Below are 16,040 nucleotides of genomic sequence, written 5' to 3'. Positions count from 1 at the left end.
GAAGTGTGCCCCTGCTATTGGCCAGCCAGCTCTCAGCTGGTGCCTGTCAGCATGCTGCCCTGAGATCACATTACTGGTGGGACACAGTGAAAAGCAGCTAGTTTACTGTCTCAGGTGAGATCTATTGATGTACTGTATTCCGGGAGCCTAATTTGGGCAGTTTTCTTCTAGTCTTACAGCACAGTGCAATTAGCAGAGCTCCTGCCCTTTTCTCTGTGTTTCCAGTTCCTGATGACTGTTACCAGGTCTGTCAGCTGCATCAGGCAGTTCTAAGGTAATGGGCTGTTGTCCTTCCCAGAACTGGGACTCTGGTATCTCCTGTCAGCTGAGCCTGTGCCACCAGCCCAACCTAGGCCTGCAGACCCTAAGTGTTGAGAGTGCAGGGCCCAGTGCTGGCAAACGTCTTGCTCCCTTTTAATATTTTGAAGACAATCTTTATTTTTCCCCCCCTTCAGGGACACTGAAGCTGATGGAGGGAGCAGACAAGCTGCTCTGGTCTGTGCAGGTTGATCACCAGCTCTTCGCTCTGGAAAAACTGGATGTTACTGTGAGTGTCTGTGAACAGGACAGGAGGGAGGAAGACAGAAACTCAGCATGGCTTTGTCTGTGTGGGTTTAGGAAGGGCAGGGGGTGTAAGACTGGGCTGGGCTTGTCTCAGGGTGACCTGCAGAGTGCTCTGGCTGTGCTGGGGCATTCTGCGCTCACGTCTGCCTGCCTGCAAAAGGCTCGAGCTGTGTCCTGTCTGACCTGCTGAGCCCAGCACTCTGCTGTGAACTTTTTCATCCCCCAGCTGCTCTTTTCTCTTATGGCCAAGTTGGGTGGGTTTGCACACTGCTCACACCCCAGCTGATACTTGAGATGATGGTTTCCTAGTGCAGGGACTGGACAGGCCCAGGATGTCCGGACGAGGCGTCCAACAGTGGCGTCTTGTTCAGCTCTTGGTGTTCTGTCTCTGGACGAGCAGGAGAGACTCCTGACTGCCTCTGGGGGTAGCTGTCTGTGCTGATGACACCTTGTGGTTCCTGCAGGGCAACGGGCAGGAGGAGGTGGTGGCCTGTGCCTGGGATGGGCAGACGTACATCATCGACCACAGCCGGACCGTCGCCAGGTTTCAGGCGGACGAGAATGTCAGTGCCTTCTGTGCAGGTGGGAGCCTGGCAGCAGAGCCTGCCCCCACAGCCCTTCCCCCAGAGCTGCTGCTCCCCTCGGGGAGACCTGGCATCCTTTGCCCATCTGCAGTGGTGGGTAACTGCCCTCTGAGCACACTGCAGGAGGCCCATCTTGTCTTTCCTCCTGTGGCATCTGGGAGAAGCAGGGGTGAAAGGAGGTGGTCCTGAGCTCTGTCTGTGATGGTTTGGGTTTTTTTTTCCCTGTTGTTTTTGAAAGTGCTGCAGTGGTTTCTTGTCTTTCCCACTGCTTTTTTAATTTGCAGACTTCTAAGCTATTCTCAAGTGGAGCTCTACAAACCAGCCTGAGCATTGTCTGACTCAGTCCCCTCTCTCAGGTCTGCAAGAAGCAGCTTGCAAACCACTGAGCTCCATGCATTAAAAACAGTCTAGAGACACCTTCTAGAATTGTGTTAAAGGGACTTGATATACCCAGATCAGTGTCTGTGCCCCTTACCTGGGGTACTCATTGCTTTGGTACTTTGTCAAGAGAAGTTATTGACTTGCTTTCTCTGTCCTTTTAGAAGTGGTCAGATCTCCACATCTTTGCTTTCCGCAGGCCTCTATGCATGCAAAGGAGGAAGCAACAGCCCCTGCCTTGTTTATGTCAGCTTCAATCAGAAGATCTACATCTACTGGGATGTGCAGCTGGAGAGAATGGAGTCCACCAACCTGCTGAAAATACTGGACTGTGACCCAGAGTTCGGGCACCTCCTGCGGCAGCTGGGCGTGGGTGAGTGCAGACAGGATGAGGGATGTACAGGGGAAAGGGGAAGGTGCTGCTGGCACGTGTCGTGCTGGTGATGAGTTCCAGGTGCTTCCTCAGGGAGAAGAGCTTTTCATACTGCCTGTTAAGAATCCCTAACAACTGTCTTTCTCTCTTTTCCTCAGACAGAGATGATGTTTCTGCTGTCAAAGAGCTGATTCACAAAACACTGTATTTCCCTGAGAGCAGCTCCTCACAAAGTCAGGACCACACTGGAACAGACTCCTCTGCCCACAGCAGTGTCATGCAGAGCCCCTTGTAACAATTCTTTGGAGGCTGACATCCTTAATACTGGCACAGACTCCTACCCACTGAAACTGGGCATCTGATGAAGATGAGACTGTTTCCTTCCCATCTCAGTCAAAGCTTCCAGCCAGTAAAGGGTGTACAGGCTGGGTTCTTCTGAGGGGGGTGCTTGGTTGTAGGCTTGAGTGAAGGTGATGGGTTGATTTTCTTTCAGCTGAGGAAGCTACCAGAACAGCAGGAGTCCAGGGTCCTGCTCATGGGCCTCCCATTGCCAGTTTCCCTGTTCTCTGCTAGCTCAAGCACTTTATGGGGGAGCACTGAGGACAGAGATGGAGAGCAGAGCTGAGTTCAGTCTCTGGTTTGGCCTGTGCTTACAACTGCTCTAGTGATCACTTCTGAGTTCTTAGCAGGATCCCAGTGCAGTAACTGCACGGGGGAGTTGAGGTAGGGAGGAGCCAAGGGCCTTCTCTGCCATTTAGGTGTGGTTTTAAGGTGGGCCCATGCACTGTTTGCCTTTGCTCTGCTGCTGCTTTTCTGCCAAGCAGTTTCTCACAGACCACCTCCTGCTCTGAGGAGCTGGAGACGTGCATGAGAAGAAACAGAACTTGCCCTGGTAAGGTGCTGAGGCTGCAAGCACCTCAGCTGTCCTGAAGAGGCATTGCTCTGGTTGGGCAGTGAGATCCCAGGGGTGGCTGTGCCCACGTGGAGCAGCTGTGCAGTGGGCAGCAGGAGCAGCCTGTCTCAGGGGTTCTGTAACAGGCAGTGGCAATGCCATGCTGCCCTCGTGCTCTGAGGAGTGCCACTCTGTTTCAGGTCCTGCACAGCTGAAGGAGGTGGGCTGGACATGATGTTCCATTTGGTGGTATGTAGCATCCTGAACAAGCCATTGCTCCCCAGGCAGGGCTCTTCCCACGTGCTGCTGATGTTCTGCTTTTCCCCACTGCAGCTTGGCCCTTGCCTGACTCTTCTTAAACAGGAGCAGGAGGCTCAGCTCCTGTTTTGCATCTGTCTGACTGGTGTGATGTTTTACTGGACATGCATAATGGATGGAGCTGCCCCTTCCCCCTTGGGGCAGCCTGAGAGGGTGGCATCCCAGTCAGAGCAAATGTAATTCAGAGACTTTCTTAAGCAAATAGTAACATTCAAAGGTCCTGCAGGCTGTTGAAAACCTCTTGTGCTGTGTCCTGCAAAACACCCAAGGGCAGCCCTAACTGGGAGAAAACTTTGCATAGAGGAAGAGTGTCTTGCCTTGGGTCAAAAGGACTGTTCCTGGAGTATCCCCATGAGGTGGAAGGGCAGGGTCTCCACATAATAAGCTGTAGCTCTTTGCCATTTCCATCCATAGATTCCCATAAGCTCTGGGGAGGACAGCTGCTGTCCTCTGGTGGCAGTTTCATGGAGCAGTGGAATCCTATGGCCTGCTTTGTACCAGCTAGCACTCCTCTTGCTCCTCAGGGCACTCTGCTGACGCTGTAACTACTGTGGAAGTTTCTCTCCTTTTTAATGACCTTACTGAGAACCCTTTTTAAATGTGCCCCTGTTCTGCCAAGTGCTTGTACAACTGGACCCCTCAGGCAGGAGCTCTCAAGGCATAATGGTGTTTTACTGGCAGATGTTCAGAGCAGCAGGGCTTGTCAGCTCTGGAGAGCTGGTAGTGTAGGGACCATCTACTGATGGGCTAAAGCAAGGAGTGGTCTTGAAGCTGGTCAGCTCTGGACTGTAGCCTCAAGAAGCTGTCAGCCCTCAGGATGGTGAGATGTTGGAGTGACCCCTTGGGCTCTCCTCAGTCTCGTAGTCCTTTCCTAGCAAGGATGAGTCCTGGGTCTTTTAACCAGAGCACAGTATATTGGTTTCTTGCTGCTTCCAGGTTTCTGTTTTGCAAAACCTAAAGCTGCTCTGCCCATTACCAGAACAAGTGAAGATTCTCTCTTCTCAGGTGAAGCAGTAGCAGTCACTATCTTATCTCCTCCCCTTGGGGCCCAGCTGAGTTGGGGAGAGGTGAATGTCCCTGGAGGTGTGGTGAGCAGTTCTGACTCCCTGTATTCTGGAATGCTCACTGCTTAGCCCTGTTGCTGCCCCCTTTGAATCTAGCACTCCAGAATCAGTGGAACTGACATGAAGAGGGACCACAGGGCAGCAGGGCTCTGCAGAGCAGCCTCCAGAATCCTATGGCAGAAATGGGGTTACAGCAGTGTCCGTGTGTGTTGGTGTGTGCTGCTCTTCCATTCTGAACACAGGGCTCCTGCTCCTTTGCTTTAGGTGGGGTATTTTCTCTTCTTGCTGCTCCCTAATCCTGTGGCTTCTGCCTCCCCTGCCTGGGACAAATCCAGGGTGGTTACAAGCAACAGAGAACAGCAGTGCCCAGGTTTTCAGTCCTGGCTTGTGCAGCCTGGCCCGTGTACTGATGGGCTCCTCTGCTCTGTGTGCTGAGAGCTGGAGCCTGCCACAGGCTGTGCCTGCCCTGGTCCCACCCAGCACGTGCCCTGGTGACTGCAGTGTTCAGCAGTGCTCTCTGGACCCACTGCTGGAAGCTCAGATGTCCCTGGAGCTTTGCTTGGCTGGGGCTGGGCCAGGCTGAGCTGCCTGGTGGCTGGGTCCCACGGGTACTGCAGTGCTGTTGGTGCAGCTCCTTCCTGGGGCCTGGCAGAGCAGCACTGTGCACTCCCAACAGGACAGCTGTCTGCCCATGCCAAACAGACCTTTATTAGCACAAGCACGAGGAGGGTACAGATGGGGGTTGGTGTGCTGTACAGGCCAAATGATGCCCAAGGAAGGGAGGTCAAACTGATCTACTGTAGGACTGATAATTCTTGAGAAGAGACAGGGAAAAGGTAAAGGGGGAGGGATTACATCTTCCTAAGAACCATCTGTAAAAGAAAACGGAGCACACCCAGAGCTGGGCAGGGCAGGCTGTGCACCCTCACCCCCTCCCCTCCGTGCCCTGAGGGTGACATTGCTGTGGCTCTGCAGGCCTGGGCACGCTGTGGTGTGCAGAGCAGGGAGGAGATATGGACACCACCAATCCTCCGTTCCCCAAAACTCTTCATCTCTTAAAACCACTTGAGAGAGAAAATACTAATGCTTGAGGGCTTCCCCTGACAACTTTATACTGCTTGCAGCACATAATAACTTGCAGATGCATTTGGCTCCTGTACCCTTGTGCATAAAGGAAAATGAAAGTTGTCTACAGAATTAACTGGAATGTGTCTGGTTTGTGTGGCAAGGTTTTGGTAGTGGAGGGGCTACAGGGAGGGTTTCTGTAAGAGCTGCTGGAAGCTTCCCCCACATCTGATAGAGCAGCCAATGCCAGCTGGCTCCAGGATGGGCCTGCCACTGGCCCAGGACGAGCCCCTCAGTGATGGTGGTGGCACCTCTATGATAACGTGTCTAAGAAGGGGAAAATAAAAATAAAAATACACAAAACCAGGGAAACAACAGCAGTGGAGAGAGGAGTGGAGAATATGTGAGAGAAACAACTCTGCAGACACCAAGGTCAGTGGAGGAGAAGGAGGAGGAGGAAGAGGAGGAGGAGATGTTCCAGGTGCCAGAGCAGGGATTTCCCTGCAGCTCGTGGTGAAGAGCATGGAGGGGCAGGTTGTGCCCTGCAGCCCATAGAGGACCCTGTGGTGGAGCAGGTGGATGTGCCTGAAGGAGGCTGTGATGCTATGGGGAGCCTGTGGTGGGGCAGGGTCCTGGCAGGGTTGTGACCCTGTGGGGAACCCACGCTGGAGCACTCTGGTGCTGAATGCCTCCACCCCACGGGAGGCACTGCCCTGGAGCAGTTCTCTGGAGAAGTTCAGGGGGGACTGTCTGACATGGGAGGAAGCCCACGCCAGAGCAGGTAAGAGTGTGAGGAGTCACTGCCCTGAGGAGGAAGGAGCAGCAGAAACAATGTGTGAGCATTAACCACACGCTCCACTCCCTGTCCCCATCCACTCTGTGCAGTAGGAGGAGGTGGAGAAAGTGGGAGAAAACATCTGTGGATGGCACAGGCCTCCTCAGTTCCTTGACTCCCCTGCTAGCAGAGAAAGGAGGAGCAGGGCTCAGGGAATGTGCATGGCTGGAGCTCCCACTCCATTGGAAACCAAGAGCCCAAGCTCATGGAAGTGGTCCCAGTTCTGGCTTGGGCAGAGCGTGTGCTCTTGGGATGGGTTTGCCCCTTGCTGCCCACAGGCAGGTCCAGTCGTGTACCTCACACCCAGCTGGTAACACCCCCCTGCTCCCAGGGCTCCCGGGGACAGTCCCTGCACTCCACCACTGCTGTACCCCTCCTGCTGGGCAGGAGCTGACTGCCAGGACAGTGCAGAGATGTCCCTGGCACAGGAACGTTCTGTGGTCTGCACTGAAGGGATGGGCCCCGTGCTGAGGAGCCAGCCCAGCGTTGGGCACTCACAGGAGGTGCCACTTTCTGCCCTGAGGTAGCAGTTTGTACTGAATTTTGACTTGCCATATGAAAGCATTAGCAGTTTGTGATCTCCAGTGGAAAGATCTATAGATAGCTCTTCCCTTCCACTGTCCCACAGAAGCAACAGAGGTGACTGGCAGTAGGGGTAGGGAGGTGTGGCTGTGTAGCAGGCTCTTCCTAAAGGAACTGCAACTGAGACTGTCTTCAGCCCTGCCAGCCCACTGAAAACCCAACCTGCTGGGCTCCTAGCACAGGGGACTTAAAATCACCATGTGTGCAGATGGAGTTAGGTTTGTTTCTTTGAGATGTTTTCAGTCCTGTGCTATAACCACACCTTTTAAAGCCAGGATTTCTGTCCTTCACTATGGAAGCAGGGAGTCCCACGTGATGACACGAAAATGCTGGTTGAGAAAACAGCACTTTGGACAAGAATTCAGAATACAAGTGCTAAGGTCAGTAACAACATGGCCCTTAATGCCAGCAGGGGGTTAAAATCACCATGTGTGCAGATGGAGTTAGGTTTGTTTCTTTGAGATGTTTTCAGTCCTGTGCTATAACCACACCTTTTAAAGCCAGGATTTCTGTCCTTCACTATGGAAGCAGTGAGTCCCATGTGATGACACAAAAATGCTGGTTAAGAAAACCACTTTGGGCAGGAATTCAGAATACAAGTGCTCAGGTCAGTAACAACATGGCCCTTAATGCCAGGGAGCCCTGTTTGAGGAGGAGGAAATGGGGTGCTGTAGGACAGGACTGTGATCTGGGGAGAGCTGGTGAGGTGTCAGCCATGGTGTTGTGACCTGCCCTGCAGTTTTCATTTGGTAGGGGAATGGTTTTTTCTGTAAGCTCTGCCTACAACAGAGCTTGATGGGGAGGGTGCAGGATAACTGTGGGCAGCAGATTGCTGGGTGTCTGGCTGGAGGAGACCTGGCCTGTGTGGAGCTGCACGTTCAGTGGCGTGGCCAGGGGGATGAGAAGGGTGTTCCCTGCTCTGGAGCTGACTTCACAGCTGAAAAGAATTCTCACATGGTGATTTAGCACTTGCCTGGAAACCTCCCATGGAACTGGGGGTTAGGGTTCATGCTGAGGTTTAGGGTTAGTGTTGGGTTTAGTGATTAGTCTCAGGGTTAGTGTTGAACTCAGGGATAGTTAGGATTTGTTGTTAGAGTTTAGGATTAGGGTTTGGGATTGGGGTTAGGTTTTGAAGTTAGTGTTTGTAGTTGTTATGTTTAGGATTAGGTTTATGTTTTGGGGTTAGGGGGTTATGTTTAGATTTAGGGTGAGGGTTGGGACTAGTGTTTAGGATTAGGGGTTGGTTAGGGCCAGTGTTAGGGTTAGCATTAAGGTTTAGGGTTAAGACTAGTTTTAGGGGTTAGGTTTAGATTCCAGGTGACACACAGGATGGTTTAGTACAAGCCTGAAGTGTCATTCAGGACCCCTGGGTTTGAGCAGCCAGTCAGACATGCAGGTGACACAAATCCAGGAGGAATTACTGGTGCTTTGGAGGCAGGGTCCCTGAGCAGACGTGGGTCCTGCCAGAAATGAGGGAACTGTGGGTGTCATTCATGAAGTTCAGAGGCAGCAGTTCATGCAGCAGAACACTCAGGTGCACAAGTAGAAGAATGGAAAGAAGCCAAGGAACAGGTCAGAAGCTGCAAGACAGGATGACTGACAGCAGAGGTCACCAGCCCCATGCTGCCTGTAGGAGGACAGGTGCCAGTCACACCACGGGTAAGCTCCTCCCTGGTCACAGCAGTCGGGCTGCACTCTGCTGTCCTCAGCAGATGGCAAATTGCAGCACACAGCTTCTGCTTCAGGAAAGAACTGGCAGAAAAATAATCAGAAGTGCACACCCAAGTTCTGTGAGAAGCACAACAGAAGCAATGACTGCTTTGAAAAAAAGGGGGAGAGCAAGCAGGGCTTAATCCAGGAGGATGGGCCAGAAGGGAAGTCACAACATTCCAGGGGTGGGCAAAGGGACATTGTGCAGGGCTTGGGTAGGCAATCAGCAGTCGTGAGGCATGGATCAAGCCCTGACCTGGTGCATCTTTCCTGGAGATAGTAAAGAATAGACTATGTATTTATCATGGAGCTATGCTCCAGGATGTCAATAAATTAAACCAAAGAAAAACCAACCAATCCTCCAACAATGAAGTGGTTTAATGATCACCCTCTCATCCCAAGGGAGGTCACAGTTCTCTGGCCTGAGCTGACACCACAGCAAGTCTAGTTCTTGCTTCATGCAGGAGTAGCAAAGTTGATGGGCTGTAAGATGCCAGAACTTGAGGCTGCTGATGCATCTGTGTCCAACCACTAGATTTCAGGCTGAAAGAAAGGATCTGACAGAGCAGAAGACTCTGGATGCTGTAATTCATCACAGCTTTAAACTGAGTGGCAGGATCTCTCAGGATGCAGCAGGGGAGATAATAATGCAGCTCTAGCAGCTGGAGGGCAGAGGAGGTGCCTGGTCAGAGGAACAAGATGTGCAGGTCTGGTTACTACACCCAACACCAAGAGGTGATAAGCATTGCCACTCATATCATGCAGCTTGGTGGCCAAGGATGCAGTGCTAGAGCTCAGGCCCCTGTGAGTGTCCACTGTACCTCTGAGCATCTACACTCAGCATTTCTGCAAAGGTTTCTTAGAGTTAAGAACTTCAAAAGTGTTCCCAATGCAAGGTCTTTTTCCAATAAAATACTTCTGGTCTGGTCTGAGCCAGCAAAAAGTAACAAAATCCAGCTTCCTAGAGTTCAGGTGAGGGGGCACAGAGCCCTTCCCACAAAGAAATGGGAGTGGAGTCTGCCTGCACTGAGGCAAAGAGAAGGGAAACTCATGGCAATCTTTGGAGGCCTTTGGAGAAAGTGCTGTCCTGCTGTCCACAGAACAACTAGAGATTTTCACAGAGACTCTCCTGTCTACTACTGTAAAAATAAGAAGAGGAAGGTGAATTCAGTACATAAGCAGAAACTGGAGTGATTAGGGACAGATAAGATAGAAAAATAAGACCAAAATGCCCATTCAGCATGTGGGGACAAGCGAGAGGGTCCACTGAAAGGGGATCTCTGCAGGTGAGGCACTCCCAGCAACAACAGCTCCCAGCATCCATCTGCCTTTTCCTCACTCCCCAGTGAATGCCTCAGCAAGGTTGGGGCACGTGAGCCTCACCCTCATCTCTCAGGGCAGCATGTCTCCTCAGCCAGACAGGAGGGGTGCAGCCAGTCACTGACCAGGCTCCTCAGAGGCGTGTAGAAAAGGCAGCTCTTGACTCAGTGCTTTAAATCTCAGGACTCCTTCCTCCAGGTCGATGCAGCTCTAAAGAAGAGGAGAGCCAGTTACCTGCCAGCCACTCCAGATAGCAAATGTTATGATGTCCATGACTGGGGAGAACTTGGGCACCACCAAACAACCCCACCCTGAGTTTACAGAGCCCTTACAGCTGCCCTCCCTGCCCCACGTGCTCCTCAGCCCTTCAAAGGATGCCCCTCCAGAGCCTTCAGAGGGCCACTCCCCTCCCCTCCTCCTCTGAGCTGATGTCCTCTCAGCCCCAGCCCCATGCTTCCCCTGCCCTGTCAATCTGAGAGGTGGCTGCAGACCCTGGCAGGCAGCAGTAAGCTCCCTGCAGCCACGTTCTGAGCCACCCAGGACCAGGCCCAGCAGACAGGAGAGGGCTCCTGCACACAGGTCTAGCCTGTGTGGGACACTGGGTGGGATTACAGCTTCACTGGGCTCACAGCAAGGGCAGAGCATGTTCACATCAGCCTTCAGAGAGCAGCACAGACACGATCCATGGCATGCTGTAGCTTGCCTTGTCCCCTTTCAGTTCCCCCTTCCTGTCTGCAACTTGTATGCTCAGGAATACAGAGAGTGGGAGACGTGACACTGTCCTGTTGGGTGATTCCTCTCCTAAAACCTTCAGGAGGGAATCAGTGACTCAGAGCTCACTGCAGCCAGCCAGGCAGCTGAGCACCAAGCATTTCAAGCAGCACTCTGGAAGACCCAGACGTATTTCTGATGCTTACAGCAACCAAAGCTTTGAGAATTTCCTGACAGGAGCCCTGCAATAAGCAAGAAGCTGTTCCTTACCTTGAGAGACAGCAGAGTCTGGAGACCAATGCAAAACTCCAGCATTTCATCATCTGCAAAGAGAAGAGACTTCTCAGGCTTAAGCAACAGGACTGTGCCTCACAGAGCTCGTAGGTGTGGGTGCCAGCAGTGGAGAGATGAGTGTGCAGGAGAGCTCTGGACACCAGCTCCAAGCAGGGTCACAGGGGTCTCAGGTTTGTCACTTAGCACCTGAAGAGGACTGGGCATATGTGTGAGAGGTCTAAGAGCCACTGACTAGAATGACCTGGGTGTGATTAGATCTCCATGGTGAATTTAATCCTATGTAGGGTTACATAATACAAAAATGATCTATCTGCTAGACTCATAATTATCTGGCAAACTTCAGCCTGGTCTGGCCAGTGAGTAGGAGAAAACTTGCATCTGGGGAGACTCAAGGTCAGTGGCTAGGTAAGGGACCAGGGTTCTGAAGTGGATGTAAGACAGACCTAGAAACTGCTGAGGCTGTGAATACAGGTTTGCTTGTGAGCCTAGGGACAGGGACGTGTGAGCTCTGATCTGGGTCAGTGAGAGAGGGGGAGCAGGGGGGACCATTTCTGCTGGTGCTGACCTGAGAACTAGTCCAGGCACTGCTGTGTGTGTGCAGTGTGTGCCTGGCCTGGCTCTGTCCCTCCTGGATACAGGCTCAGCCCTGCCCCTCCCCAAACCTGCCTCTCAGAGCACACACAGCCAGCTGGGAGCAGCCTCCTGGGTCCGAGCCACCCGCCTGCACTTCAGAGGCAGGGAAGGAGTCCTCAGGAGTCAGGAACACCAGTAACCCCTCCCAGGTCTCCTGGATGCCTGCTTGGCCTGTCACCAGCAGCTGCATTTTATAATTCCTTTATAACAGAGCAAGAGTGCAGAGAGGAGAGGTGCAGCTGCAGCAGCTCTGCTCCTCCCAGGCAGCCTTTCCACACTGCAGCACAGTGCAGAGGGGCTCCTGGGCTAAATTCAGACTGCCCACGAAGGACAAGGGCAGGCAGAGGGGAAACCAGGGAAGAGGAGTGAGATGGAGTGTGGAAGAGGAGGAAGCTCTTTCTAGATAAGTAGGAAAGTGGGAAGAATGGTCATGAAAAGCTGAAGCAAGGGAGGCTTTGGGAGATGAATAGTGCCCATTAAAGCTGAGGGGACGGATAAAGGGAAGGGGGTAAAGCTGGAAGACTAACAGGGAGAAGAACAGGGGGAAAAAGACAACTAAGTTGTTTTCAGCATCTGCACAGCTTGATGTAATGCAGAACAGGCAGCCTCCCTGCTGCTGTCTGGGTGTCCTCCAGTGCCTGGTGGCTTGACATTGTCTCCCACAGCAACGTCCTTCCAAGGGTCTTGCCCCAGGACACCGAGGGAGACTCAGCACCCTGGTGCTACCAGGTTCTTCCAGGGTGCTCCCTGCAGTAGAGGCAGATGAGCACACAAAGAAACACCCTGGGGAACAAGCTGTGGCCTCTGTCAGTTCCTCTGGTGGCTTCCACCCAGCCAAAGACACAAGTGCCCACTCAGTACAAGAACACAGGGCACCAGAGAACTGATTGAGCAGCCTAGACAATTTTAAGAGGGGGTCATTTTGGAAGGAAATGAGAATTTTCCACATCCTGTGTTCAGATCCAAAAGCACCTCAGGTCTCCCCTCTGGCAATGTCTTCTCTGTACTCTTCCTGTGCCCTTTGCCTGTGATTACCCTGAGTATTCACAGTCCACAGGGATGCTGACCAGCAGTGGAGGTGACCACAGCATCACACCCTCCCCAAAGGGCCCTTTCAGTGCCCTTGGCAGGGCAAGAGGAACACAGTAAAGCTGAGGAGAGGAGGGGCTGGCATTCTCACCTACAACCAGTGCTGAACACAGCACTGTCTCCTGGCCAAACTGCAGCTCCAGCTCTTCTACTTGTCCAACAACACTGGGCACGGGGGGAGAGAGGTCTCCATGGTCCATGGCACACACTTCTTCCAGCCTGTGGGACACAAGAGGTGTTACTGATTCAAGTGGAGGAATAGGAGGAAAAACAGGACTTCTCACTGCTGGCAGTACTTCCTGGTCTCATTTGGAACAGGCCTGAAGGAGGAGGAATCTCTCTCACACAGCTTGTCTGCAGGCAGATTTCACAAGCAAAACCACAAGGCACTATCCCTCTGGGTTCCTCACTGCTGGAGCTGAACATCAGCTGGGCAGCTTTGCCCTGCAGTACACAGAGAGACTGTCACAGCTCTGTCTGCTGCTCTGGGGTCTGCACATCTCTGTCTCCCAGCCTGCTGCTCTTCACCTTCTCCTGCAGAGCCACGTGCCCATGCAAAGCTGCTCTGCTAGTAACTCCAACGGCCTGGGGAGCCAGAGTGCTGAGGCTCCTGCCCCAGGTTTCCTTCAGCCACCCCTCCTCTCCTGCTGTGCAAAGACTTACCCCAGCTGGTTTACACAGCTCTTGGAGATGAGATTTGGTAGACACCCAGTGTTAATAGTCGCTTTCAATACCTGACCTTGGCACTAGAAAACACAATAACAAATAATTACTGTGGGCTCCAAAGTTGCATATCCACTCCAACAGTGTGACCATCCCTCAGACCTTTCCAGGCAACACAGCCAGAGGTGTGGTGTTCCAGACAACACAGCCAGAGGTGTGGGGCTTCACACAACACAGCCAGAGGTGTGGGGTTTCAGACAACACAGCCAGAGGTGTGGTGTTCCAGGCAACACAGCCAGAGGTGTGGGGTTTCACACAACACAGCCAGAGGTGTGGGGTTTCAGACAACAGTCAGAAGGCAGGAGACTCATCCAAGACAACGGTGCTCTCCTCAGTGCCCTGCAAGCCTCTGCCAAAGGCTTCTTCTGAATTTGTCTTCTTTGATTTGTATTTGATTGCCCATTGCCCAGGTTCAGCGAGGACAGAGTTAATTTCCAAGAAGCTGGGAAGGGGCCACAGGCAGCAGACAAGCAAACCAGCCAAGGGGTGGTCTGGTACCAGGGCAGGGGCCACCACTGGGCACAGAGCTACCTCTGGCTGCCTGTGTTAGATCACTTGCTTTATGTATTGTTTCATCCCTGGATTATCACTACTGTGGTTTGCTTCTTTTGCCTTGTTGTACTCAACCCTCCTTCTCTCAGCCCACAGGGATTTGTATTTTCCTCTCTCCCATGCAGGGCTACTGTGGTTTGCTTCTTTTGCCTTGGTGTACTCAACTCTCCTTCTCTCAGCCCACGGCGATGCAGGGGCTGGGTCAGTGGGTGAGCAGCACCGTGGTGCCCAGCTCCTGCCTGGACCTAAACCACAACACCCACACACTTACCTGTTATCAGTGACTTTAACTACAGGTATTCCAGTTAAGAGATGCAAAACCAGTTAACAGACTTCATTAGCAGAGCAAGAATTGATTATTGCTATGACAATGTAACAATAATAATAACTGATATGACAAAAGCTTCTAAAGGAATATAAGGCACTCAGCAGCAGCAACAGGCCTCCCACAGACCCTCTGCCCTCCTGCTTATCCCTGAGGAGCCTCAGACACCTCAGGCAGATGAGGATGGTGATCCAGGAGTCAGTGCAGCACCAGGAGAGGAAAATCTCTCAGTTTCCTCATTTCTTAACTAAATCTCTTTATGATTATTACATGGGTTAATCATCACAGAGAGCTACATCCAGTATTCCCAAGATTTCATTTTCAAAAATGTGCTACTTCTGAGTTATTATAAAGAGAAAGGAGAAGACACTCCTGTGAGAAATGCTGGAATGCTGCTAACAGCTACAACATCAACAGTAGCTTGAGTGCTAATTGCACTCAAAGCAACCTCAGAGAGTGCAGGCTGAAAACTTCAAGTCTCTTTTGTCTGGGGGCTCTTCCTCTGGTCTAAACTGCATCTACAGTACATCAGTGTAGAGGATTTCATCACTCTGAACACTTGGATGCACCACGTTCCTACAATGGCCACTTGGATGAGAACTTCTGAAGAACTGCAAGGCCACTGGAGCTAGAGACCCCACCCTGCACTGCTGCAGTGCTCAGCAGGGGGCAGGTGAGACCCACGGCGATGGAAATGCCATCAGTGGGCTCAGAAGGAAGAGCTTTCACCACGTGTGGTGTGCTCCTCAGTCTCAGCCACACAACCTACATTCAGTCCAAGGCTACTCTTTGGCACGTGGGATGGAAACAGCTACAGAACTGCAAAGATACAGGCTGGGAGGACACAACATTTCACTGACCTGATACCAGCTGGAAGATTGACAAAACAGAGTCAGACCACAGAGTAAGCAGTCCCCAGAATCCCTCTTCTGCAGGTCTTTGCACATCTACCCAGGGATGTACAGCTCCTTTACAAATAAGCTGTCCTGTTTAGGACTCTATTTAGAAGCTCCTGACTTTGGCAATGCTTCTTGTTCAAGAAAAAACACAGCCACCATGGTTCCAGGCTGCCTGGCATGCCAGGTTTAAAATTCCAGGACTAGGAGTAGTGTGTGCCCATAGAGATCCCCAAGACAACTGGAGAGATCCCACCCCACCTCATGACAACTGCTGTTTGTGGCAAAAGCTGGGATTACAAAGTCCAAGCTTCTAGAGACAAAACAGCCTGGAAACTGGCTGGACCTGGAGGACAGTCCCTTATTCCTGCCCGTGCCAAAGGGGTTGGAACTAGATGGTCCTTAAGGTCCCTTCCAACCCAAACTGTTCTGTGATTCTCTGATTCTGTGGGAAAACAGAAGATTGGTGAGGAGGACTGTAGGCATGCTCAAGTGACTTGCAACTGCAGTGCTGAAAACCCACATCCATCACACTGAGTGGTGCTCAGCTGTATGTGTTTGACAAGCAGAAGATCTGTGTTTAGGTAACACAGGTCTGTGAAGGACTCGGGGGCACCTTAGCAAACACGCCCGAGGTTCCTGCCCTGTGTGGGTGAGACCCAAGCAGAGTGGCAGCTCCTCCTGCCAGGATCCCAGCTGTGCAGGCAGCAGCAGCAGGCACAGGAGGCCTCTGACCCTCAGCAAGGGCCCAGCTCTGCAGTGCCCATGTGCCCCCCTGTCTCTGCCTGGGTGCTGCTGCCAGTCCCCGGGTGACTGGGTCATGAGAATGGATCTGCTCTCTGCATTTCAGCCAGGGTCCTGTGGTGGTCCCTGCGTGCCCTGTGCTGGCTCACAGGCTCGATGCCAACGTGCTCCCCCTGCTTTCAGAGCTCTGGGATGTCTGTGCTGCCCGGCCCCCGCTGGCACACCAGCCCTGCCTGGGAAGATCGAGGCCAAGCAGACAGAGCAGACAGGTGCTGAGCGTTGGGCTCCCCTCCCCTGCACTGGGCCCCACAGCAGAGCTGCTCCTGGGCCGCCCCCAGGCGGGTGTGTCAGCCACCGGGTTCCGCCGTGCTGCCCACACTGGCCCGCC

At 52.6% G+C, this 16,040-nt stretch overlaps 2 protein-coding genes across 2 annotated transcripts in view; one reads left to right on the top strand and one right to left on the bottom strand.

Annotated features, from left to right (window-relative positions):
* The window catches only part of ITFG2 (integrin alpha FG-GAP repeat containing 2), a 10,063-nt gene extending 7,869 nt beyond the window's left edge, over positions 1–2,194 (top strand). Inside the window, 4 exon segments of the mRNA XM_008937391.1 lie at positions 456–547; positions 1,029–1,146; positions 1,726–1,899; positions 2,058–2,194. Coding sequence (XP_008935639.1) covers positions 456–547; positions 1,029–1,146; positions 1,726–1,899; positions 2,058–2,194 — 521 coding nt within the window.
* Positions 2,195–9,802: 7,608 nt separating this feature from the next.
* The window catches only part of NRIP2 (nuclear receptor interacting protein 2), a gene marked incomplete at its 5' end in the record, with an annotated part of 9,511 nt that continues 3,273 nt past the window's right edge, over positions 9,803–16,040 (bottom strand). Inside the window, 4 exons of the mRNA XM_008937402.1 lie at positions 9,803–9,895; positions 10,667–10,719; positions 12,504–12,631; positions 13,076–13,158. Coding sequence (XP_008935650.1) covers positions 9,803–9,895; positions 10,667–10,719; positions 12,504–12,631; positions 13,076–13,158 — 357 coding nt within the window. The remainder of the gene's footprint in view (positions 9,896–10,666; positions 10,720–12,503; positions 12,632–13,075; positions 13,159–16,040) is intronic.

Source organism: Merops nubicus, unplaced genomic scaffold, assembly GCF_000691845.1.
Source record: "Merops nubicus isolate BGI_N331 unplaced genomic scaffold, ASM69184v1 scaffold15650, whole genome shotgun sequence".
NCBI classification, from domain to species: domain Eukaryota; kingdom Metazoa; phylum Chordata; class Aves; order Coraciiformes; family Meropidae; genus Merops; species Merops nubicus.
Note: the sequence above shows the minus strand (reverse complement) of the source record. Positions and strands in the feature narration are given on the sequence as shown.